The 25588-nt window shown below is 47.1% G+C and overlaps 1 protein-coding gene across 1 annotated transcript in view; it reads right to left on the bottom strand.

The window, feature by feature from the left end:
- LOC121835902 overlaps nucleotides 1-8868 on the bottom strand; it is a 56187-nt gene extending 47319 nt beyond the window's left edge. The window contains exon 1 of the mRNA XM_042290448.1: nucleotides 8735-8868. Within this exon, the coding sequence (XP_042146382.1) occupies nucleotides 8735-8868 (134 nt within the window). The remainder of the gene's footprint in view (nucleotides 1-8734) is intronic.
- Nucleotides 8869-25588: the final 16720 nt, after the last annotated feature.

Here is a 25588-nt window from a genome sequence, read left to right as displayed (position 1 = left end):
TCCTTCAATTCGATCAGCGCGTTGAATAGTGGCAGTACATGATCTCGGCGATCAGCTGATTGTCGACACCTCTGCCGTTCGCATTAGATTGCGGCGCTTTTAAGTAATAAAACAACGAAAATTCAACTTCTTTCGTTTTCTGAGTTTTGAGACAATCTTCAGTGAATTTCCTAATCTCGCGAGTAGAATATTGGCTTCAGAAAACTGTATCGTTCCATAACCGTAACTTTTTTGGTGCTCGCGATTTTTTAGGAATATTTTGCTTTATATCTTTCATTCGTGGCGACGACAATAACGACTACTATGCTAGATTCGTTCATTGCTGTATCGGGGCAGGCTGGGGAAGGCGATGCGAAGAGACGACTGTTCTTATCGGCACGATGTGATGTACTACTGGGAGTTTTTTTTTCTGAACTCGACGGTGTGAAACTGAAGTCCGTTTGAGGCTGCAGCGGATGTTCAACGACGGTACAGTGCAGTTCTGTCACCTTGCTGATAGCAACGAGTACCGTCGATGCAAGGTCTCTCGTGACCTGACGTCTCGACGACTTCTATTCGACGATTTCCGGGCATTTTCGCAGCTGCCGTGGCGAGTTCGTCACTGTTTTGAACTTCATCGGTCTCAGGCTTGACTTGATATTAGTAGTCATCTTACCTGCCTACTTATATCGATGATGTTTTGTCTTCAGCGATGTAGCGAGCAGAGTACCCGATGGCTCCTTCACCTCAAAATGTGAGCACGAAAACTACTACCACTGTCAAAATATCCTGTTATCAGCCGATATTAAACACACAATCACATATGTAAAGTGCATTCGTGTTTATTTGAAGCTTTGACTTCTGTTATTGAAAGTTAAACGAAAAAATGATTGATTTTGGAGACCTTTAATTTGTTACTCACCTAAGAAATACAGCGAAAAGCAGACGCCAACTACTACGGCAATTCTTTTTTTTTTTTTTTGTTTACATCACGTGATTTCTCTCCGCCAATCGTATTCGTTCCTCTGAGCGTTCCCTAGTTTGCTCTGTTTGTCCCTAGATTCCCTACGCAAATCCAGCGTTTAGCTAGGGGCGCGTCTGTAAAGCCGGCTTAACGTTGGTGCAACCGGAATTTAAACCCATGCTTACCTGAGCTCGGTTTAGGGCGCTAAGCCGGCTTAGGAAAGTGCCGCTTTGGGTTAAAGGCCGGCCCGCAAGCAGAGAGAAGGAACCCGATCCTCACTTTCCTTCTCGCCCCTGTGAAAGGAGGAAATCGCCTCTCGTTTCCTCCTCGCCATTTTCCGATTTCTTTTTTTTTTTTTTTTTTACAAGTTTGGGGTGGAGGAAATGGAAGGCTTCAAGGATTTGAAAAGATTATCCAGAAGCCAGCCGGCACACCTGCGACAAGGAGTTGAACCAAGCGAGTAGCTGTTTTGAGCGAGCTTGGCACTTGCTCTTCCCAACGAGTTGCATTGGCTCTTTTTTTAGCATTGGTTTGGAAGACGATTCTTTGCTGTTGTGAGAGCACAAATGCCTTGTTCTGCTCAAAGAAGTGGTCATTGAAGTATCAATTTTAATATAAGATTTGGCATCTTTCGTTGTTTAGGCGGATTCATGGCGACAACGGGAAGTACGAGCGGCATTTTCTCTATATCAGGGATGGCGCTTCATAGACCAGTGGTCCTGAATCATCATGGTTCGTAAACCGGCAGAGGTGACGGAGGATCCCACCCGTAGTGGGTCTAGTACTTTTCGGTGTAGAGCGTTTTGCTGTAGGGCATTTCGGTGCGGACTTTTTGGTGCACAGACATTTCAGTGTACGGACTTTTTGCTGCAAAGACTTTTCGGTGTGGAACTTTTCGGTGCGCGGATATTTCGGTGCACGGACATTTTGATGCATGGACATTCGACGCTATGGTTTGCTTGCCGGTATCTCTTTTCCAACGTACGCAGACACGCTTCACATCGTGTTTGTGCGTTGAGTTGATAGATTGTCTCCTCTATAAGGTTTTGGCTTTATTATTGGTCCTGCGTGTAGGAAACGACCCAAACAGCAAGTCGTTTGAAGTTGTTTGTGTATTCAGAATAATTTTAAATGTCTTCAAATGCGCCTCCTCCGCGTAATCGCAGAGTTCCGATTGTTAATAATAAATTGTGATTGTGATTGTGATTACAAGTGACAATTACATTGTTTTTTTGTTTTTTTTTTGTCGCGCGAGGTGCGCGACAAAAAAAAAAACAATGTAATTGTCACTTGTAACTCATTAGGGAATAAAGTAGGCGTGTGCGGGTACAAAATAAGTGTAATCAAATCTAATAACGATTTGAATCAAGTAAACAAGCCGAATTTTGTGAATGCTCAATCTATTTTATTTGGTATTAAATGTTTGCTCATTCTGGTAGAAAAAAAAACAGTCACCACAGATCATACACAGAGTATGATCTGTGGTCAACGTCTCCTTCCATGCCGTAATGATGTCGCCGGACGTAAAGAACTGCCTTACAATCGTGCTTATACAGGGCGATTTTTTTTTAACGACTAGACATTTTTTTTTAAAAAGGACGTCAGAGTTACGCAATTGCGGTTTGTGCCTTATCTGTACTCATCAAAAACACCAAATCATTCATTTTTAAAGAGATGTAGTGGACGTGAAGAGGCTCACGGCGTCCTAAAAAGCCTAATTTGGACGCGAATCGTGTTACCGCAATCTTTTCGGCCACCGCACTCCTCACCCCTTCTACAGTGGCGTTGTCACAGCGATGCGTATGATTTGTCGTTTTGGCTTCATGGCGTTAGGCTGTGCCACGCGGAGATGGAGCCCACATAAAATCAGAACTATATTTTCGCGCCCAAATTAGGAGGACGCCGTATAATAGTGTATGCGCGTTACATCTTTTTAAGAATGGACGGTTTGGTGGCTTGCGATTATGGCCAACAACTTTCTAAATACACGATGCCGTTTTCTTTTCCGATTAAATGGTTAATTAGCGAATTTTAGGCAATCGGTTGGTTTTAGTTGCGTTCGTTATTGAACCTAATCCTCGCCTGGCCGTATAGCTCACCTACACAAACCGCAATGGCGCTAATTTTCACTGGACAATTTGGTGGCTTTCGATTACGCCCAACAACTTTATAAATCAACTATCCCGTTTTCTTTTATAATCAAAAAGTCCATTAACAAATGTTAGGTAATCAGTCGGTTTTTGTTGCGTTCTTTCTTGAACCCAATCTGCGCCTGCATCCACAAAACGTTAATTTCCACGTTTTTTCTAATATCTAGTAGGCGAAAAAAAAACAAAAAAAAAAAACAATAAACGTTGTATATAAAACAGAGGGCAGTTCTTTTCTGATATAAATAAAGCGTGGGGCACGCGTCCTCCATGCATCTCTTTTTTTTTTTTTTTTTTCCGGCCTATGAAAACAAATTTCGGGACATTCGAAATTGAGTTTATGATGGGGCGGGCGCTTTATCACGGGGTATTTTCTCATGTTTCATAAGCTTTATTACTAGACAGAAGGAAGCCACGCGAGCCTTATCACGTTGCAAACAGCTAATCGGGTGTTTCTCAAGCTGCTCTAGAACTTTCCATTTGACATTTTGGTTCTTAATACATCTAAAAGAAGTTTGGTACTTAGTCCTAAACACTTAATTTATTAGGCATAATTAAAATACTGCAATTCTCGCAAGACGTCTGCCCAAAACATAAAGTTGGTTTCATTGGCGTAAAGTGGCTGCGTCTTTCATTTTTATGTTTGGTCTTTAAAGATTCGTGAAAAAGCATTTGCGACCTTATCTGTCAAGCCGCGTACGCGGACAGCGCGGCCTCCTCGGCAAGTTGTTCCCTCATCGAAGACTACAATGAATAAAAGGTACGATCGAAATCTTAATGCCTGAAGAAAGCGCAAGTTTAAAATAATTCTAAGGGTGTCAGTTGATTTTATTTCTACTATATTCAAATTTCAACTCTCGTCGCGGGCAGCATGAAAGGAAGCACTGCACTCTTGGCGCAAACCAGTGCCCAGTCAACGGTCCTACACTCAAACACGCATCACCACCCGACCTGTTTGAAAAATAAATAATTTCCAGTACTTTTGGTAGAAAAGGCGAATTTTATACTGAGCGTGATATTTTGTGGACCCAAAAGTCCTGTAGCGGAGATCGGTAGTTCATAGCTTCAGGAAGACGAAGAACGACGGATGCATTATTTCCCGCGGAAGTACTGTTTTGACTTTGAATTCCACATAAAATTGTATATGCACAAATTGTGGCACGATACCGAACTTGCTTGATTACTTTTCTTTTAAAGACAACATAACCAGGCATAATCTACAGATATTGCAGAATTCATTTTAATTGGCGTACAGCGCGAAAGACAAGTATGGACATAAAGAACACAATAGAGCTCTGCATTTCTACTGCCTTTCTTTCCGTACTTCTGGACAGTTAGTCCGCATGACTATATTCAAAAACTGCCAAATCGTTTAAGCCTACCCCTTTTTATAGTTTTCTTCGTAGATGAATTGTGGCGAATCCCGGATGGGTTCGGGTAAAGATCTCGCACGTGTTCAAGGACACATTTCGGCATGATTTCCTGCTTGGTGACGACGTTGAGCTGACCGCTGTTCCGCTTCTTTTCTAATTATCGGGGAACGCCAGAGGCCAGACGCCTAAATTAGCGAAATAGCCCCAAAACTTGCGGTAGCACACCTTCCGAACTCCTGGGTTTTTTTGGAGATGGCCTTCGCCCACCCTGACAAAGCCCCAAATAATTATGTAAGGGCTCCAGAGGCTATCTGGGCATTCCATTTCTTCATCAGCGAACAAATGCGAACAGAAGAGAATGAAAACTTCGTAATACCTGCTGTCTTTTAATAAATGGCATAATATGCTACTATTGCTAGTTGCACAATTTTACGCGAAGAAAATTGTGATTTTGCGGTTCAATCTCCGTGTTTCCCGTTCTCTTTGCTGATACGCAAGATATTTGTCGGGTGTCAAGTTTTCAGTTACAATTGTTGACAGAAACTAAATGCACGTTTGGCCACGAAGAAATTTTTTTCAAAGGCTGAAGATAGATAAAATATACCATAAACCGTTTCAGTTTTTATGGAAGTTTGTTTCTACTCTTCTTAGTAGCTTCAACGAGGCGGCCGTCACTCTAGAAAACACCTGTAGTACGAACCTATATATTATGCCCCAGAAATGGTCAGACTGTGTCCCTCTGACTGCAATATCTTTGACTTGTAATTACTCATGATTATTAGTTTGTACAAAAAACAAAAAAAAACAATAGTGATACAATCACTCGTCAGTGTGCCGTTGTTAGAACGACAAATTTTCAACACTTTGGGTAGAGCTCAAAGTTCGGATAAAAATACCCATATTTTTTCCTTCTGCTGTGATGTTCAAGTTCCGTTCACTCGAGATAAATATGCGGTGTTGTAGCGTGTGTGGCCGCATGCGGAAGTATCTGAATGTAAAAGAACTTGTTGTTGGGCTAGTTGGTGTTGACTATCTGAGTGTGTTTTAGAACAGCAGAAAAAGAGCAAAAAAAAAAGAAAAGAAGAAAAGCGAGCCAGCCCGAACCCTTCCGACCTCATATCCAGCCTGCCTAACTAATCCCTGGTGTTTGGGATTGAAGCAAAGAACCTTGAAGGGTTATAGAGATTTTGTCGGGGGGCCGGTAAGCCCATTAGCACTCGTGCGAGAAGGCCGTAAAAAGCGAGGAGGAAAATGGAGGAGGAAAGGGGGGAGGAAAAAAAGAAAAGAGGGGGAATCTTCTGCCACGCTGAAGAAAATTTTGAACGGCGTTGGTGCAACCGGCCCTTAGTGACTCTAGGGGTCACTTTCGATCGCAGACTGGAACGTGTGAGATATGCCAGCTGAACAAAGGAAGAAAAATACAAGACAGAGAGAGACACACAAGGAACATACACATGCACTCCGCTGGACTAACAACCATTTACTGGATAACATCCTTTCTTTCGTCGACTTTCATTTAATGGAAACTTCTTTTCCTTCGTCGACTTTAGTTATTGCCTATATTTCTTCCTTCGTTCAGCTCGCATATCTCAGAAGCATGAATAACCAACCTGCTCAGCTTCAGGCAATCACAGGCTGAAACGCCGGTTTATCGCTTTAAGCCCCTCTACCTCGTTGGCGTTGCCATCGAAAGGTGACGCACTCCAGAAGGTCCATTCTCGATCGTGCAGCGCATGTGTATTGTTTGAGGCGTGCGCTCGCGCATGTAGCTGCTTGTTCGCTCGCACTTGTTTGCCTGCATGGTCAGTGTCTACCGTACCGATTTTCGAGAGAAGACTTCCGAGATGTGCCGACCACCATTTAAATTAGTATAATATAATATAATCGTTTATTTTCACTCCAAAGGGGTGTGGAGAGCGGGGAAAAAAGCTGCAGCTGCAGCTTGACAGGCCCCTGCCCCCCAACACTTGACATAGAATACAGTTAACTAAATAATCGCTCAAAGCATAGCAGAACATTTAAAGTCTAACCAACCAAGAGGTGGAGCCAATAGCTGCTAGGAGTTGCACAATAACCTTGACTGTGAGGTATGAACCTGTTCTACATGTTCTGTTCGACCCAAATCTCAGTGTACTTCCAAGTTCATGTTGTGTAAAGGCTTTATGAAATCTTCTCTGGTTCACAGAGGTTCTCAGCATCTTTGAAACAGCCTTCGGAGGGATGGTCAGAGGACAGGTCGGCGCCGGAAAGCAAAGTTGACTGAGCGCCTCCCGAAGAGTTATCCGGGACACCTTCGCACAGAGGCGCCTCCGATGGCCTCATACTTTCAGGCTTCCTTTTCTAACGGGGCACATATTCCGGGAAGGTCGCAAGCACGCTTGGGACGGTGTCGGGCTTCAGACTCCACTTACCCCGTAGCTTTAAAACGAGTTCTCCACGAGTCTTGTGCTCGAAGTACTTCAGGATGCCCTCTTTCCTAAAATGCAAATCCCAGAGGAACTTTCTGTGCGATAGGTCTCGCCAAGGGAAGTTTCTCGCCCATAAGGAGCGTCGTTTCTCGTCCAAAAAAAACTTTGAAGAAATGTTTCGCATGAGTACCTGGCACCGACCGTTTACGATGTCGACGCTCCGGTGGGCAGCACGGCACCAGCATATTTTGATAAGATTGTAGACTCAGATTGTCGCTTCACAAGTTTTGAACGATCTGTGAACTCTGATATCCTGGTATAAGCTTCCCTGCGTTGTTTTTTTTAGGTGTGAAATACGCGCGGGCGTCCCCGTCGCGGCGATTGCAAACTACCGAAGGAATGTTCGCGCGCGCGCGATCATTATTTTGCACCGGTAGCAGACGACACTTGAGATATGGTTCACGGTCAACAGGAACACAGATTCAATGTTTTATTAGTTAAAGAAAGTATTGGAATTTTGTTATGTGGCTACCAACAGCAGCAGAAACAATTTGAAAGACGTCTGCTGCTGTGAAAAAGAGCGCCACAAACATCCGTAAGCTCTGTAAGCCAGAAGGAACGGCTAGAGCCACTAAATAAGCTGCGCTTAGAGTATCGGCACTCCGTTCCCCGACATTGTTGTGGGCGCCGCCATTTTGGCTCGTATGCAGAGCAGACGCTACGGCCGATCCTCATGATTCAAAAGTGCGACTTCCTCAGCATTAGATTCGGTGATAGGAAGGTCATGTATTATTGCTTTGCTCTGTCGCGGACGGTTTAAACATTTGTGGAGGACGGAAAAGCATTTCCTGTGATCTCAGATAAAGCTTCAGATAACTGGCAACCATGATTTTACGACACAATATGGCCAAGTGTCGTTACTCTGAAGCGTAGCTTATTTAGTGGCACTAGGAACGGCCAGAAGCGCGGCCAGAAGCGCGCCGTCAATGATGATGATAGCCAGTATGAATGCGAAGCGCGCGACCTTTGACAGACGCCACGCCAAGGGACCAGACACGGCTCTGCAAGGGACCTCCCTCCGGAGCGGAGTTCCACATCTGAGTTGGTTCTATACTTCGTTTCAGCTTCGGTCCAGACGCAGTCAAAGCTACAAGCGCGAGCTCCGGGCTTTCAGCATCCCTGCCAAGCACGCGCGCTCGTGCAGTGCAAGCACTGTTCTGGGCCACGTGCTCGCGCTTGTAGCATCGGCTGCGTCTGGACCGAAGCTGAAACGAAGTATAGTAAGGTTGGTACGCGTTACGAAAAAAAAAAATAACGAGATACGTTACTTCCTCTTTTCAAATAAAAGGTACACGTTACAGACCTACGTTACATCCATATAAAAGGAACGCGGTACCGTCCCTCAAACAAAGTGACAAGCTTTACTTTCGCGTTATTGTCATTCGCATTACCTGTCATCGACAGCGACGGCGTTTTTCAACAACGGGACAAGGGGTGTGGGCCTTGGGCTTTTTTTTTTAAATGAAAGTTATTGCGTGGGAAAAAGCGAGGCGACATTTTGGAAGTATGTTGGGAAGAGCGCAATAATTCTGATAACTTGGCGCCTAGAAACGCGAAAACTATTGAAGCGGATTTTTCAAGTCTAGGGATAAGGAGGCAACGAGTAGCGCAATTACGCTACCCGTTACGTACACGTTACAAAACAGTACGTTAGACGTTATTGTTTCGAAAATGTAACAAGTACGTTATTCTAGGTTAAGTAAAAAAAGTAAGGCGCTACCGGTAACGGCGTTACTCGTAACGCGTGACCGCTAACCCTGGAAGAAATGGAGCGGCGGAAGAGGCCGGTGCGTGGCGACTCACCAGTTGGTGAGGCAGACGGAGATGCCGGGGAAGCGCAGCGTCTGCGTGCTCTCGATGAGTACGTCCACCACCGTCGGGTACCGGAGGTAAGAGACCAGCGTGCCGGCCGTTTGGTACACCAGCCCACTCAGCATCAGCAAGCCGCTGAACAGCCGCAGCGCCCGGAACAGCCGCACGTGCCTTCAGAGAAACCGTCCCCCATCGTCAAGACTGGGATGGCTGGGCTCTTTATTACATGGAGGGCATGAAAGATGCGGGGCCGAGGCAAATGTGCACGCATATTAACGCGACAGGGTTCGGTAGCTCGTGTCGCATAAAGTCTGGTGTGGGTGGGGCCATGGAACCCCGTAATGCAATGGGCGCAGCCACGTGTGACGTCACGCAGCGCGTGACAGACGTCACACATGGCTTTGACGTCACATGACACGTGTCGCTACCGACGGGATCGTGCACAGATGCTTGAACGGCTTGAGAACGAGCGCGGATTTGTATGAAAAGGCTTTGCGAACGGCGCCCGATAACGCTATCGCTTTCCACTCTCAAAGGCGAAGCTTAGAGGGACACTGACAGGGTATTTACGCTCGTCAAGGTTTTTATTTGTACATGAGAGCCCAAACACCCTGAACGCAATGTGCGGATCGAAATTCGTTTTTTTTTTTTTCCGCCTGAAAACCACCGATCAAGAACTGGCCCTTTTGAGTCACGCTCACTCTCTTCCCCGTGGTCACGTGCCGTCTTTTGTAGTTTAGACACGACAATCAAAGATAATCAAAGTCGTAGGTGATGGAAGTCGCACACTCAGTGCTAAACATAGACAACAATATTATGCCCATTTCTTGTGGCTTGCACAAAGCTGGAAATACGTTGATCGAAAAAAATAAAAGTTCCACAACCACGTGACTTCCGGCAACTTTCCTCTCCTCTATATTTCTTCTTCATCCCCAGTCCAGTTGCAGTACCGATTTTGAGCAGTTTCGTTTTTTACTTTATTAAAAATATACGTGATGCTGTAGCAAAATTTTGATTGGGCAGTCTTCTGACATTATAATAAATCGCCTGGCAAAAAATAAAAACTTTTTTTTTAGGGGGGGGGGGGGGCTTTTTTTTTTGGGGGGGGGGGGGGTCATTGTCCCTTTAAGCGTCCTACAATTTTCTATAGGTTCGGGTGGGGGAGAGAAAGGGGTGGGGCTTCAATATCATCTGTTGGGCTAGTTGGTTAGACATGATCAGATAAAATTAGCGCAAACGACAAGAGAAGAGAAAGGTAAGACAGGACAGGACAGGACAGGGGTGGGGCTTCGCTTCTGCTTCTGCTTCCCCTCATTTACGCATTTCCAAGAAAATGAGCCACACGAGCACAACGTGGGATTTTCCTGACAAGATACAAGCTGTTTGAAGGAAGACCCCTTCAATAAACACTTTCTTATTGTGTAGTAAGCATTTTTCCATGCTTTGTTCAATAAAGACATCATAGCTGATGCAAATTCGATTCTACGAAATTTGGAGCGTGTCCTCTTCCGCAAAGCACTCGGGAGAGCCAATCGCTGCAATCTACGGAGGGAACTCGGCCGATGACGTGGCCAGGGTGAACGATAGCCAGGTGAGGAATCGACCACTGAGACCTCACACAGCGGTGCGACCAGAGCCGTTTATACTGAGAGAGTTTAGCCTTCTTAAGGAGATCTTGACAACTTGGCAACCGCAGCGGCGTAGTCTGACAACCGGGGGATGACCACTTCCGTCCGCCATTTTGTGACTCGGAGTCATAGGGACTCTATGTGATTTCTCAGGAATAAACGAGACAAAGAAGTGACGCCATTTTGTGTTATCCTGAAATCCGCTGGTTCTAGCGGGCGGCATGCTTCGCCCATTGGCAAAACACTCTCAGTATAAACGGCTCTGGGTGCGACCGGATTGTGTCCTCCTGGCGCCTTCCGCTCAGCAAGTATTCCTCCGCCTTACGATTGATGGCGCCGCGGAAAACGGAAGACGCGGAAGGCTTGCGAAGTAAAAAGAACCCGAGATGACCGTGAAGGAGGCGCGACGCGTATAGCGACGCAGGTAGTTTTTGTTTGTGGATATGAGGCAGAAATTATATGAATAGATAATTGTAAGAGATTGGTGGAAAATGGGAGTGTAAGGTGCTGAGTCCGTTTGATGTGTAAGAAAAGCTGACACTGACGCGAAATGTTTCCTCAAAAATGAGGCGAAACTGCGAATGTGGGGTGCGCGTTCGTGGTTAGGGCCGAAATCCTCACGGAGGCCCGCGGTTTTTACTGTCGACTCCGTCGTGGCCGCAGCAAAAGAAATATTGAGTTGATTCTGAATGTCGCCGTGAATACAACGGAAGGTGCGGTGCCCTTTCAGCTGCAATGAGTCGCAAACGTCAACTCTAACGTGCTAAAATAAAACACACGGTGTCCCCCCAGAAAGTTCACGTATTTCTTTTTTTCTAACGCAAAAATGAACTGTGCGTCACAGGATTCTCATTCTCCACCCGAATGTAACGCTATAGGTCCAAACCAGATGGAAAAGTTTCAGCATTGCCCGTTATCTTATAATAAGGGATTTTCAGAAAACTTCAATAGGAAAATAGGGCCTATTTTCGCCCGATTTCGGTAACTGGTGCCACAGAGCTCCGTATAATATAAGAGGCCCATCGGGCGCCATTTTCTCATTGGAAATTACGGAATATCACTTCTAACTTTTTAATAAGATAACGGTTTGTGATACTAGTTCGGCATCTGGTTCGGACCTCTAGTGCTACATTAAGGGGCAACTCTGGCCAAAACTCAAGAAGAAATAAATTACTGGTATCGCTGTAGTGACACAAAATACGACCCCAACCCAAATATTACGTCCGTTGGACGCCGCATTCTCAACTAATGCCGATAATAAACATGCGACCCGCCGCGAGCCGCTGCTCCTTAGCGGGCGGCCAGCGGGTTGCCGATCGCTAAAGCAACATTGGGCCGTGACGTCAGTATCGTTATCTTTTTTTCCTCCGGTCCGGGATTTGCGCGGAGTGCGCTTTTTTGAGCCGCTACCACCGCTACTTCGGCTTGTGATTGGCGTGTTTAGCCATTGCTTTTATCTGTAGCCCGTGTAGCTTCGGTAAAGCCTTCTGTTTATTTGCTTGTGAGGACTTTAAGACTTGTTTTGGCGAGCAACTCGGTGCGCCCAAGACTGCCCAGCTGTTCCTCGAAAGATGCTGAATGCAACTTGTAGCGCTGTGGGCTGCTCAAAGAACCCGCTGCGCAACACGGAGGTGCTTTTTCACAAGTTTCCAACGGAGCGGAAATTGGAGAAGGTGTGGATGAACGCTGTTCGTCGAGCGGACTTTAGACTATGGCTTTTACGCGCCCGAGGAAAAAAGAACGAAAAAACAGACGTGTACAGCCCAGCACACGTGTGTTCGGGCGCCGCGGCCCGCGCCGGAGAGCCTGAAACCTTCGTGTCTGGAACTGACCCACATCGCGAAAGCGAGAGGGCCCCCAGTATACTGTACGTCACTGGCAGCCCGCCGTAGAGCTGCGCCGCTCCATCCACGGAGCCCAGATGACAATTCAGGCCTAGCGACAAGTACGGAAGACTGCACACACGGCGACAGCCGCCGAGTGCGGCACCGAACGAGTTCACTCGTTTTCCAATCGCTATCTTTTGGGTATAAACGACGAGTACGGCATAGCGCAGGCACGGCGGCGGCCGCCGAGTACGGCACCGTACGAGTTCACGGGTTTTCCAGTCGGTAGCTTTTGGGTATACGCACTACCTCTTGCTACATATGCTGGGTAACTGCCACGTATACAGAATTAAAACAAAATCAGCTTACCTCCTATCTTTAGACGGCTAGCGCAACAGGGTTAGGTGCCGCTCGGCCTGCGTACTCGTTGAACGAGAACGATCCTGACGTCACGTTCACATAGCAGCTGATTTCCAGTGTTGCCGGAGCCTCGAGCGGCTAGTTTCGGTTTTGTTGGCCGCGCCCCAAACAAAACTTTGAGGCGTCGATATCTTTATAACTACGCACAATAACGAGAAGAAAAATTACACCTTGCGATTCAGGGACGCCCTGACTGCACTAAAAACAGTCATAATCCCAAAATCGAAAGTATGGACCGGAGTTGCCCTTTAAGGCGCAGAATGAGCGTTCGGCACGCGTAGTTTATTTTTGCAGTTTCCACTTGAATACATCCATACCTAACAATAAATTGCGATTGGAGGGCATAAGTTCAGCTCATGGCCTCCACCAGGGCAATATTCGTGGTTTGTGGTTGGTCTTAACAGCTGTCAATCAACGCGCCCAAGGTCACTGAAATAATTTTGAGCAATGACGTGCGTAATTTTCACTTTATTTTTGCCAATTAATGACCGAACTCTATACATATATGGCTCTGTGGAAGGCGATGGAATCGAGTTTGTATAAAACCCTGCCAGGGAAGGTATCGTGTCAGCGATATTCTTTAATTTAAAGTAGTACTTGCTAAATCCTGGCGAAATAAAATTACCACATGATTATTTATCGACATTGTTCGTACTTTCGATGCATTTTCAAAACCGTGTGAGTCGCTGGCAATTTGAAATCGTCTGCGAAACGTCTGGCGTGATTTTTCTATTCATTTTGTTTGCTTTGCTCCCGAACGAGCTTGTAGCAGACAAATTTCGCGGAAGCAGACAAAATTGGAAACTATCGCCTTGTTCTGGCGCCTGGAGACGGCCAAGATTCTTGAGGTATGAGTGGCTACTGTTATTGCGAACTGTCGGTTGGGTTACGGCCGATGAAAGAGAAAAAAATGGTGACAATTAACTTGGATGAATGTTGAGTTCGGGCGATTCTGTCGTGCTGGGCACAGTGTGACCGCTGTGTAGTGCGACGGCGTACCGCTGGCTTCAAATCACGTTGAACTGAAACTTACCTTGCTTGCACTTAAGCAGCAGAAGCTTATAAGCTAGATCGCCGAAAACATCTACAGGCAGGATGGTATCGAAACCGTCGTCGCATTCACGACACGACTCATGAAGGACGCCGTAAAGTTTGAGTGGACAGAAGAACAACACTAGCGTTTATTCGAAGGGCTTGAACGAAGACGCGGATTCTTGGACATTTCGACCAGTTCGCTGAAACAGAGATCCACACGGACGCCAGTAACGCCGTACTTGGCGCGAAACTAGTCCAAAGCCCGGACGGGGCAGAGCGAGTCGTCGCATAGGCGAGTCAGACGCTGCCTGAGGCGGAGAGGAACGACTGGAAAGGTGTGCCTTGCTGTCGTCTAGGCAATAACAATGTTCCGCCGATATTTGTATGGGCGTCCTTTTCGCGTGGTAACAGGCCACAACTCGCTCTGGTGGCTCGCGAATCTGAAGGATCCTTCCGGACGCCTCACCCGGTGGAGCCTACGACTGCAGGAGTTTGACATGACCGTGGTGTACAAGTCCGGCCGGAAGCAGAATGACGCCGACTGCCTCTCAAGGGCCCCTGTCGAGGCTGGTCCTGCCTGCACCAAAAACGACGAGGAGGAGTGTTTCCTTGGCGCTCTGGATGTCAGCGGCATGGCAACACTCCAACGAGACGACCCTGAACTTCGAGCACTCATCGAGAACCTAAAGGTACAAGCAAGTACGGTTCCCCGTGTTTTCTTACGAATCCTGCCTACCATCTCCATAAGGAAAAGGGTGCTGCACGAGGAGAACTTCGTGAACAACAACACGGCGCGGCTGTTGGTTATTCCTTCCAGCCTTCGAGAAAAAATCTTCCAAGGATGCCATGACGACCCAACGGCTGGGCATCTTGGCTACAGCAGGACGCTCGTCCGGATTCTGGAAACGTACTACTGGCCGAGTCTACTGAAGTCCGTTCACCTCTACACTCAGTCATGCCACGAGTGTCAGCGACGCAAGAAACCGCCGACGAAGCCGTCAGGAAGTTTGCATCCGATCTCCCCCATCCACGCCGTTCCAGCAGATCGGAATGAATTTATGTGGCCCATTCCCGCCGTCAACGTCGGCAAGCCGCTGGATAACTGTCGCTATAGATTATCTCACGCGTTACGCCGAAACGAAAGCCCTTCCTTCAGGGACTGCATTGGAGGTCGCCAAGTGTTTCATCGAGTCTATCGTCCTCCTTCGGGAGCGCCTCCCGAAGTTCGGATTACAGATCGCGGGTCATCGTTCATGGCACATCTGATGCAAGTGATCTTCCGTCTCATCAACCACCGGCGAACCACAGCGTGCCTTCCTCGGACTACTGGGCTAACGGAACGCCTAAACAAGACCATCGCCGACATGGTGTCGATGTTCGTCGACGTGAAACACAAGACGTGGGACGAGGTTCTGCCGTATATGCCACGCTCGCCTACAACACAACGGTTCAAGAGACCACTGGCGTTACACCATTCCAGCTGGTGCATAGTCGCAAGGTGACCACGATGCTTGACGTTACGCTACCTCACGAGCCAGCTGGCGACGGAGGTTACGACGCCCAGGTGGTTCTGCAATGAGCAGAAGTCCGCCAGCTCGCCCGAGTCCGGATCCAAGACCAGCAACGTGTCGACGCTAGCCGATACAACCTTCGTCGTCTGGATGTTTACTTCCAGCCCGCAGACCGGGTGTGGGTGTGGGCACCGATATGACGTCGTGGCGTCAGCGAAAAGCTTTTAAAGCGCTACTTTGGACCATACAAGGTCCTTCGACGCTTGGAAGATCTCAACTACGAAGTGGTGCCCGACGGAACGCACGCATCATCGCGACGCCGACCGCGACCCGAGCTGGTTCAAGTCGTTCGACGCAAGCGATTCTACGCTCGACAAGACTGTGGACCTTATGTGTTCCAGATGACTCTTTAGTTTACGGTTCTTTTTATTTGCTTTCTTTTGTGTTGCATTGGGGCTGTGCACTTTTGAAAGGGGGAGTAATGCAGCGCACGCAGCTGGCGAAGTAGGCAGCACGCCCGTGGCCTAACGGTTATCGTGTTTGCCTCCCACGCGAAAAGCCGAGGCTCGATGCCTGGCCGCGTATACACTTTTTTTGTGTTTTCTGTAATGTCGCGTTCTGGTAAATTCGAGAATCTTGTTGCTTATTTGAGATTAATATGTTGTCCACGCCAAAACGTCTACGCCGATTGTTTCAGATGCCCACGCGTCTACATAAGGGCTCCGCGTGGCCGAGCCGAGGTCAGTTTCGCCCCAGCGCTCCATCCTGCTGTTTCGCCGATATCGACGGCCGCGACGCTAAGCTTCTCTTTTGTTTCGGGCAGAAGTTCGCCCCATTAAGCGTTCAGTTCTTCCAGTTATTTGCGGCCTAATCATTTGCCATTTGTGACAATAAGAGGCTTTTGTTTCGCGACGCAACGCAGTGAGACGCACTCAACCGATCTCAAACGCAAATGTGTGTACGGTCCTTTCAACTTTCGTCACATAACCTAACGAACGCGGTTCGGTGTGAACTGGATTTATATCGCTATTATGAAACTTTACTTAGTTTCATAGCGGCCTCGGAGACAACGAGGCAAAGCGCTGGTCTAGGGAACCCCAGTTAGTTCTAGGAATCCCCAGATGTTCGCTGATTAGCTAATCATCAGATGTCTGACCTTACCCTTGTGGCAGTTCCCTTTCAAGCCTGGTATAAACTGTTAATATTAGTTTGCTTTACTCGCGGTTAGCTCCTGGTTAGCTCAGTTGATAGAGCACGTAGCCTGTCATAAAGAGATCTCGGGATCGATTCCTTAACATGGGGGATATTTTTCAACGGCAAAAAGTCGCGTAGAGGGCGTGAAGTGTTCTCCATTTCAAATATAAGTAACTTCATCCACGCGTAAAGTTGCTCAGCCGTGGTAATTTTTCCTAAATTATTTTTGTATTTCATATTACAAATTGTGTGGAGTTTTATCAAGGATATGGGAACGTTACGTGGATCGGCTTAGGGCATGATTTTTCGCTCTAGGGAAGCACTTTCTGAAGTCGTGCACTCACGCCCGTACTTCACAGGAGGGTGGTAAACACCATGAATAAAAGAGAACTTGTACACAATTTCTCATATTTAAAGGAGGTTTCTCTGATCTAAATTAACGTTACGTTTTCAATCACTTAACTTTAAAATAAATATTTCTGCATTTGAACTCGCGCACAGTCTGTTTGTTGCCCAAAATAACAATGGCTCAAAAGTGACGCAGCAAGCTCGTGTAAGACACTACGGTTATACAGGCCAATGCAAGATGAACCTTAGATTTATACCTCAGTCTAGCTGTCTCTCTGTGGCTGCCTATCTTTGCCTTTTTATTTACTTGTCTCTCTTTCTCCCTCTGCCGGTTTGTGTGTTGTGTGCACGCATAGTTATTGTATTTGTTTCTTTCCCTCGCATTTCAATTTGCTTGTATAGGATACCAGAGAACTGAGTGAGTGAAGTGCAAGGTAGAAACAAATATCACCTTTCCGACTTGATCGGAAAAATAGCCCACCTTGCTCGGGTCCAGAACTATATACATATATGTTTATTCTTTGGTTAATATTTTATTATATGCAAAATAACTACGCACGAAAAGCATTTGGTCAAAAACAAACGGTGAATGAAACAATATATTATTGTATTTTATTTGTAGAAAAAGTATGGTTCAAATTATTACAGTGAAACTGTAGTACTTCAAATCGTGATATAAATTATGCTTAAAGGAGCAATGCAACAATTTTTGTACTTTGCGGAAATACCGCTTAAAACTGATCCCTAACGTTAATGACCTATGAAACACGCGTTCGTTTTTCACCCCACGCAATAGAAGTCCCAGAAAAAAATTAAAGAAAAACGAGCAGCTTTCACTTCCTCAACTCGCAGCCAGGACAAGCGGCCACGTGATCTGGAGCCGATTATATGCCGCCAGTGTTGATCATAGCCACGCGCTGGGGTTAGCAAAGCGCAGGACACGCGCTGAGTTCCAGACATTGTTATGGCTCGGCTGTTGTCGTTGTTGCAGCGATTGGACACGGGTAACTACCCGAATGCTTCTCGAGCTAGCAATTATCACGAGCCCAAGTCGAGTGCCCACGCAATGCTCGGGTCCAGTCTATGAACCGCATTCAAATATCGTCACTTGGGTGTTCTGCGATCCCCACGCTACGTCATCAAATTTTGCAAAGGAGAGATTGAATGAAAATGATCGCTTTTGTCCTTGAAATTACACCGCAACAAAGGGGTTTCTTGGCCAATGGCGTCGCGTGTGAGTACCCTTGAGTCCCAGGTGTGCCAGTAAGCTCGTGTAGAGAGAGAAACATTCCAATTGAATATCGTTGCACAGCTCCTTTAAAATCACGACTTAAACCATTTTGATATTTATTCTCTACCATGCTTTGCACGAACCTGCACAAACATTTGAAGTAAAGTATAACCGAACTTTACAAAAACACCGAGTATGGGATGCTGGGCAGTTTCGAATGCACGCTGAGTCGTCCATTTCGTTCAATGCGATGAACCAACAGCGCAGAATCACTAAGAAACTCGTGCAATGTGCGTTTCATGCGTTCAAAACAATAGTTTTTTTAATTAATATTTTTAAAGCTTTTATATTTGCAATAGAACTATGTGACTTCACCAGCAAGTTTAGTTATGCCACCGCAGCCTCTGTGGGCAGCTAAAGGTTTTATTTGGCGCCCTCCTATGTTGTGGTTGTAGGCGCTTCATTGACCATAGTACAGGATAAAGGGTATAGGGGAGCGCGTCAAGTAGCTCTTGGCTTGGACGCTGCTACATTGGGCGAGAAGGGAAGGGATGAAACACTTAAGAGGTTGTGGGGAAGGGGATACTTTTAAACAAAAAATTTAGCAGCAGACGTCGATACCCGCCTCAAAGATGAACTTAAGCAGCGAGTCTAGCGTCGTTTTTCTTGATTTGACACAGGGACCTGGTGGGTGAGTCCACCCCTCTAGAGCGATGATTTCCGTCGGTTTGTGTTTGCGTCTGCATGCCTCTAGTCCGGGACAGTCCCAGATGAGGAGTGTTTGGTCGGCCTTCTTCGTTTTGTCGTTGCAGAAATTGCATCGGCCTTGGATGGCTTCAACTCATGACGTCATTACCTCGCGAACAACAAGTTTGATGGTGTTTGCAATGAGCATGGTGAAAGCTTGAAGTCATTGCGCTTCCAAAGCAACAGTGCCAACACTGTAAAAATTGAAACTCTCGCATTACTCTTATTTGCGTCTATGTGAAATCTGTGGCTGACGTCATAGTCAGCATTCGGCCAATCGTGGCAGGCCGACCACTGCGACGCTTTCGATCACTCACGTCGCAAATGGATCGTGGGACTTGTATTTTTGCACGTGGGCCAGCTGTTTCATGCTCTGCTCGTGATCACATGCAGCGTGGTTGTCGCGCGTGCCGAACGACTACAGCTCCCACGATGCATTATCGCGCTTCAGAACCCAGGACCCTGGGTTCAATCCCCACTCCTGCCCGTTTACATCTGGATAAGCATCGTACCGGCGTGCGGTCGTCTATCACTACAGCCTGATGCACGTTAAAGCTCCCAGCCTAGTGGTTGTACTGCACTGGCCAAATTATTCATCTACAACTGGGAGATTCGTCGCCCGTTGTGGTAGACCAAGTTCTAGGCTGTATAAACATACACACCACCCAATTTGTTTTTGCCGGCAGCGGCGGAGTAACGAAACTTCCTGGTGACATCGCTTCATTGCTGATGGGAAGCGTTCAACTAACGCAAAAAAGAAAACCATCATTTTAACGCGTCGCGGAGTCGCGCGAGAGTCGCATGATTCGCCCGTGTTGCAGAGCACGCAAGCTCGGCCGCTCGGCCGCTGTCGATGAGCGAAGACTGTGGCTGCCGGAGCCGACGCTACTGGATCAGAGAAGTTGACAAGCTCCGAGAAAAAAGTGACGCGCTGTCGTTCACAGCCGCGTATCGGCGCTCATGTCCAAGCCCACCTAGAGAGTCCCTACGGGAGCAGAGTTGCGCGTCTGTTTTCCACGTGCCGCAGCGCCGCTATTCGCCGAGATCCGGTCACGTGATGAGCCGGATCAAGTGCCGTGCAGGAAAGTAGACGTTGCGCGTGCCCCGCCGAGCGTTCCCCTGCTTTAGAGCGCGCCGCGCGCCTCGAACGCCCGGCGCAGCTATTCGTCGAATTCCGTCATTTGACGGGCTGGATCAACAAGCCATGCAGGATTTCCCTTTAATTTGCGGAGAACGGTGTTTGCGATAAAAAGTCAAGATCACAAATCGAAGTGAAGCATATATTTGTTTCGCTGCGTTCGTTTCCACAGCGCAGCTTTTTACTGACACTTTTTTTTAATGAAAATGACGCTGCTTCGAACACACTAACCGGTTCACGCTTGCTGGAGCCGGTAACCAAACCATTATTTTTATTTCATTGGGGGGTTGTGGGGATATTTATACAGCGTGTAGTTGGTCAGCCATTAAAGTTGCGACGAGTCACACGCTGTAGATGAGCAATTTAGTCGGTGCAGTACAACCGCCAGCCTGGGGTCTTTAACGTGCTCACGCAGTAGTGATACAGGACCGCACGCCGGTACGATGCTCATCCAGATCGAAACGGGCAGGGGTGGGGCTCGAGCCCAGGATCCCTGGGTTCTGCAGCGCGAGCTTTCGCTCCACGCGCGTCGAGCTGGATGTGCGCTTTAGCCCACTCGGCCACCGATCCTCCTTTAATTCATCACTGAACAGGAACCAAACCGAAACAAAACTGAAAACCACTGAACCCGAACCGGAATAATTGCAGGTTCAACTCCATGGGCGAAACATCATGCTGAATGCCCTAGCGAAGGCTGTACTTTTTAGCTCTAAACCTATTTTAAAGCGCAGCTCTTAGGCACCCGTTTCCGGCTTGAGCGGCGTCGGCGTAACCGCGCGTTGAATTATGGGATATTGGCCCGCTAAAGTAAGCGGGGAAATTTTTCCCTAAATTTAGCGGAGAAATTCTTGCGCTAACTTTAGTGGGGAAATTTTTCTGCTAAATTTATCGGAAAATTTCCCCGCTAAATGGGAGGGGACAGGAGAGAAGGAGGGGAGGGTACGGAGGTTGAGCAGGGGCATACCCTCCCCTCCTCCTCCTCAAGAGCTGCGCTCTAATTCTGCACTACAGATAATTGCAAACGTCTTTCATTTTTTTTTTAGCCTCGTAATTCACCGAGCTTCCATTGATAGCAGCGATTGACTCACCGATGTGCTTAGCGAAGAGTTGACGCTATATCCGTTCTTGAGTGCATAACGTCGCGCACAAGTTTTATTATTTCATAGGTTCCTTGCATGCATATTGCATATATTCGTATGATATATTCTATAGGTCTTTTGGTGAGAAAAAAGAATAAGTCACGCAGCCATAGGTGAGCTGTCGGGCTGTAAACTAAACTGAATTTTTTTTAGGCTCGCAAATATATTTTGATTTAGGTCGGGAAAGGGGGGGGGGGGGGTAGTTGGGAAAAACTGAAGAATAATATTTCCACCGTCTAGCTCCAGCGAGAGCATTGGGGAGTTGAAGCCAACTCGATATACAAAGGGCGATAAGCCAAATATATTGTAGACAAACATCCTATAGAGGTCTTGAAAGCCTTGCATTCAAAATGAGGCCATTTACACGCGTATATAAGCGCCGATTTCATCTTAATACTAACATTATTCGATTAATCGTTACGCCTATTAACCGAGACAAAACTTTGCCACCGAAAGCCCGACAGACAGCAATAATTAGGGGCCCACCTTTTCTTTGGACTGACGCCCTGTCTCCCGGGTTCCTTCATGTTCAAAACGGGACTCGCTCCGAGCATCGAACGGACACTGTCTAATACGCAGCTTGGAGGGACAGTTGAAGTTGTCCTTGAGGGGACGAAGAGCAACCAAAAGCCGTTGGGACCTCTCGCCTTCAGGACGGTCGGTCGGCCGGTGCGTGCACTGCGCCAGCGTGACAGCGCTTTTAGGACCCACGCGATGCTCTATAAACTCGACAGTCTTTCGTGAGCCCAGGAAATTGGCTATCGATTCCGTCCGTACCGGCGGGTGGCTCAATAGCTACACTCAACTAACGATGGAGCGCGGAGGACGCCACGAGCCATGCAAGCCAATCCAACGCCACGCGACCGTCACGTGACCTCCGGGACAGGCGACTCGTGTGGACAGGTGACACGTTCGCGACGCCGGATTGGCTGGGATGGCTCGCGGCTTGCCCTGCGGTCCATCATAAGGAATCGTAACGGAAGGCGGCACGCACGGGAGAAGTCACACCTGTTCGCAGAAACCAATTACACGTGACAAGCAGGGCGAAGCGTTTTGGGTCGTGACGACGCGGGCCGTGTTCGCAAATCCACCGTCCCGTAGATGACGGGGCTCTATAGTTCCAAGATGGAAGATACGGAATTAGATTGTCCAGTATTTCCCGTACGCTAGCTCGTTGACGCTGGTCAGTGTGATGAGACGAATATATTTGGCTACATTTACAAATCGGTAAGGGCAGGAGCATATCCAAGGTAACGCAGATGTTGACGTGCGTTAAATAATTGAGCATGTTGCTTTGTAAAAGTTGCGAAATGGAACACTATTCCTATTTTCACGCGACCGCATTTCTCCTTTAAAACTGCACGATGCGCGAACACACCGACCAGGTCCTAGTGGTAAGAGCAGCACCAAGGCCGGCAGTCCATGGCACTGCGTTCCCCGAAGTCCCCGCTCCTCTGGTTCTTCGTTCGACCGATACAGGACGAGCGGCGGGCTGGAGCAATAAACTTGGTGTGCCAGTGAAGAAGTGCTGTTTATGGCGAAAATATCGAAGCTTCACGAAAAGCGCCGGATATGTTGCTTTATGAAGGCTTTCAAAATGTTTCAAATAGTATCCGCCATTAAAGTCACTGACAGTTTAAGAAACGAAAAGTTTTGAGAATCTTATTATTGCCTATTAGCCAATGAAATTGCGGAAAATAAGGACAAGGAAGCAAGTACATGGGAATCAACACAATAATCCCCGCCTTGCGTTTTTAAAGCGGTCAGTGACTACCTTTCCGAGAACCGCTCAAACCTACGATATATAAAGTGTTTGAAATAACCGTGCTCGATCTAAAATGAGCAGTAAGAAATGGCTCCCACACGTAGCAATCTAAACTTTTCGTCAAATCTGTATTTTAAAAGTCGGGCTATCTTGTAAAATTACAAAGTGTAGCTCCCTTTCTGTAAACAGTGGCACCGAAAAACTTGCCAGGGTCAACGACGGGTGGCGACGCAGGCGACGGAGACGAGGGGGGGGGGGGGGGGGGGGCGCCTTTTGCGCACGTATCGATAGATGGCGTCGGGAGCTGCTTCGGAAGGTGTAGCCGACCAGCGAAAGAAAGCAGACAACACGCAGACGAAATTTGTTGGCAGCAAAAGCGCCGTTGTTAGCCAACCGCATTTTTTTTTCACTTCAAGCTTTGCTGTTATTGTCCTCAATAAATTATTAAAGCAAAGATACTTTGCAAAAGAAAAAAATATTAAGTTCATTTTAGTAGACAAGGCGTCGTCGTGAGCAGTATCGATAAGGAGCTTTGCACCATCCATCAATGCACGCGAAAAACGCGTCCCGCCACTCGACTCGGTCGTCTGCGTCACCGTTTGCCGTTGAACCTGGCAAGTATCTCGGCCATTTTTTACAGATGGGAAGGTATGCTTTGTAATTTTAAAGCAGAAAACCGACCGGTAAATTATACCTTTGCCGAAGATTTTAAATTGCTACGTGCCGGCAGCGATTTTTACGGCCCAGTGTAGATCGAGCCTGGTTATTTCAGACACCCTATATAAGAAACGTGCAGAAAGCCTGTCTTGGTAAACACAATAAGTTGAACAGCCTGGGAACTAAAAAAAAGCCGAAGACAAAATGAACAAACGAAAAGTCAGTGACGTCAAGGAAAAAAGTGTAAAGAAGTGTCCTGTGCCGACGCTTACAAATATGCCTTACAACGCCTTAACTAGAATGGAACCAATCTGTGGTGCCGCCACTTATTTACTTATTTGAGCGATACTGTGGCTTTCGACTGAAAGTCATAGCAGGAGTTGTAATACATTGGTAAGATACAGACGCAAAAAATGGAAACGCAGAAAGCGCAAATTATTAATCCATGAATAGCGGATTCGCTGTTTGGACGGAATGAAGACGCGTGCTCAAAATTCAAAATCGTTAAGACGAAGAAAAAAAAAATAACACTTTTTAAAGGGCATATATGGAACATGTGTCTTTTTAGTAATTTTTCCACGTTATTTAGGTAGATGTCACAGCACCCTCTAAGCCGCGCCCACAGATCAGTGGCCTCGCCCTATACTACTGGATTTACTTAGTGCCACTAAATAAGCTACGCTTCAGAGTAACGACACTTGGCCATATTGTGTCGTAAAATCATGGTTGCCAGTTATCTGAAGCTTTATCTGAAATCACAGGAAACGCCTTTCCGCCCTCCACAAATGTTTAAATAGTTCGTGACAGAGCAAAGCAATATTGCGTGACCTTTCCACAACCGAATCCTGAAGAAGTCGCACTTTTGAATCATGACGATCGGCAGTTGAGTCTGCTCTGCATACGAGCCAAAATGGCGGCGCCCACAACAATGCCGGGGAACGGAGTGCCGATACTCTAAGCGCAGCTCATTTAGTGGCTCTAGATTTACTATAGTCGGTTACAAGTCAAGAAGGAAGCGGCAAATGTTCCTCAAGTGGAATCTTGTATTGCTCCGCCACCAATCGCGTCCCGTTGTTTCCGTGACGTCCCGACCTGCGCGAACCAATCTTGTTCTTGCAAACGAATATTTTCAACATGGCTGCCGGGACGATTTCCTACGACTCCAGTATCCTGCAGCAATTATTCTCCTCTTTACCGGGGTTTTTCACTTACCCGAGCGTACGTCTCTAAGTCGTAAACGCGTCCACTTTTATTCGCAATAGGTTCTGCGCGACAGCGTGAGAATCCAGCGATAGCATTGGCATCGAAAAGTTCGATGCGGGAGTAAGGCCGAGCATCGTACACACGTCGGACGCCGTCTGCTTCGTCCGCCTCAGGTTGCGCCTCAACATCGTGACGGCATCGGCTTTTCTTCGCAGTGATTTCCGTGGAGCGACGTTAAAATGCAGCGGTCACCAAACGCTTCTTTATAAGTGTAGTGGGCTGTGCGGGAGGGGCATAAGTGAAACGCGAACACAGTGAATGTCTTCACCCGATTTCGACCATATCTTTGCTGGCGTAAATAAATAGTCTGCCTTCTGAAATGACGCCTTCGCAGCAGTATGTATTCATATGTGCAACGTGGCGTCATTGTCAAGTTTCCGCGTCGCAATCAGCTGCACGGTAATCTATGACCGCGATAGTACCCACGGGTGCACCCTCGTTCGCAATAATGAACTGTTACATACATGTGACATACAAATGATAAAGCCACTGATGCGTTTGTTACAAACATGTAATTGATATTATTTTGGATGTTAAGAAGTTGATGTCTTCTTTTGGAAAAATTTCAGAGAATTTGAGGGAAGCAGATTTGGAACTCTCAAATGATTCCGAACATTCTGCTTGCTCTCAGAGGCCCTGTCAGTCGTATGTTTATGCTTCGAAACCCGGGTACGTGACGTGCGTGTTTGCCGGTAATACCTTGGGTATTACCGGCAAACACGCACCAACTATTCCAATTTACTTTAGAGGGAAAAATTCGTCCACACTATTCGATCGCAGCATTGGTTTAATAATTTGAAACAGCTGAAAAGTATGTCAATAAAAATTTATTGCAAGGGCAGCTTCCAGTTCATGAATTCTGGCTTTCCTATATGAGAATTATTTGATTACATCAAAAATTTAAGACATACCGAATAACCAGATGTCCTGATCTTGGTCCGAA

Source organism: Ixodes scapularis, unplaced genomic scaffold (assembly GCF_016920785.2).
Source record: "Ixodes scapularis isolate PalLabHiFi unplaced genomic scaffold, ASM1692078v2 PGA_scaffold1__304_contigs__length_218370807, whole genome shotgun sequence".
Lineage (NCBI taxonomy): Eukaryota > Metazoa > Arthropoda > Arachnida > Ixodida > Ixodidae > Ixodes > Ixodes scapularis.
Note: the sequence above shows the minus strand (reverse complement) of the source record. Positions and strands in the feature narration are given on the sequence as shown.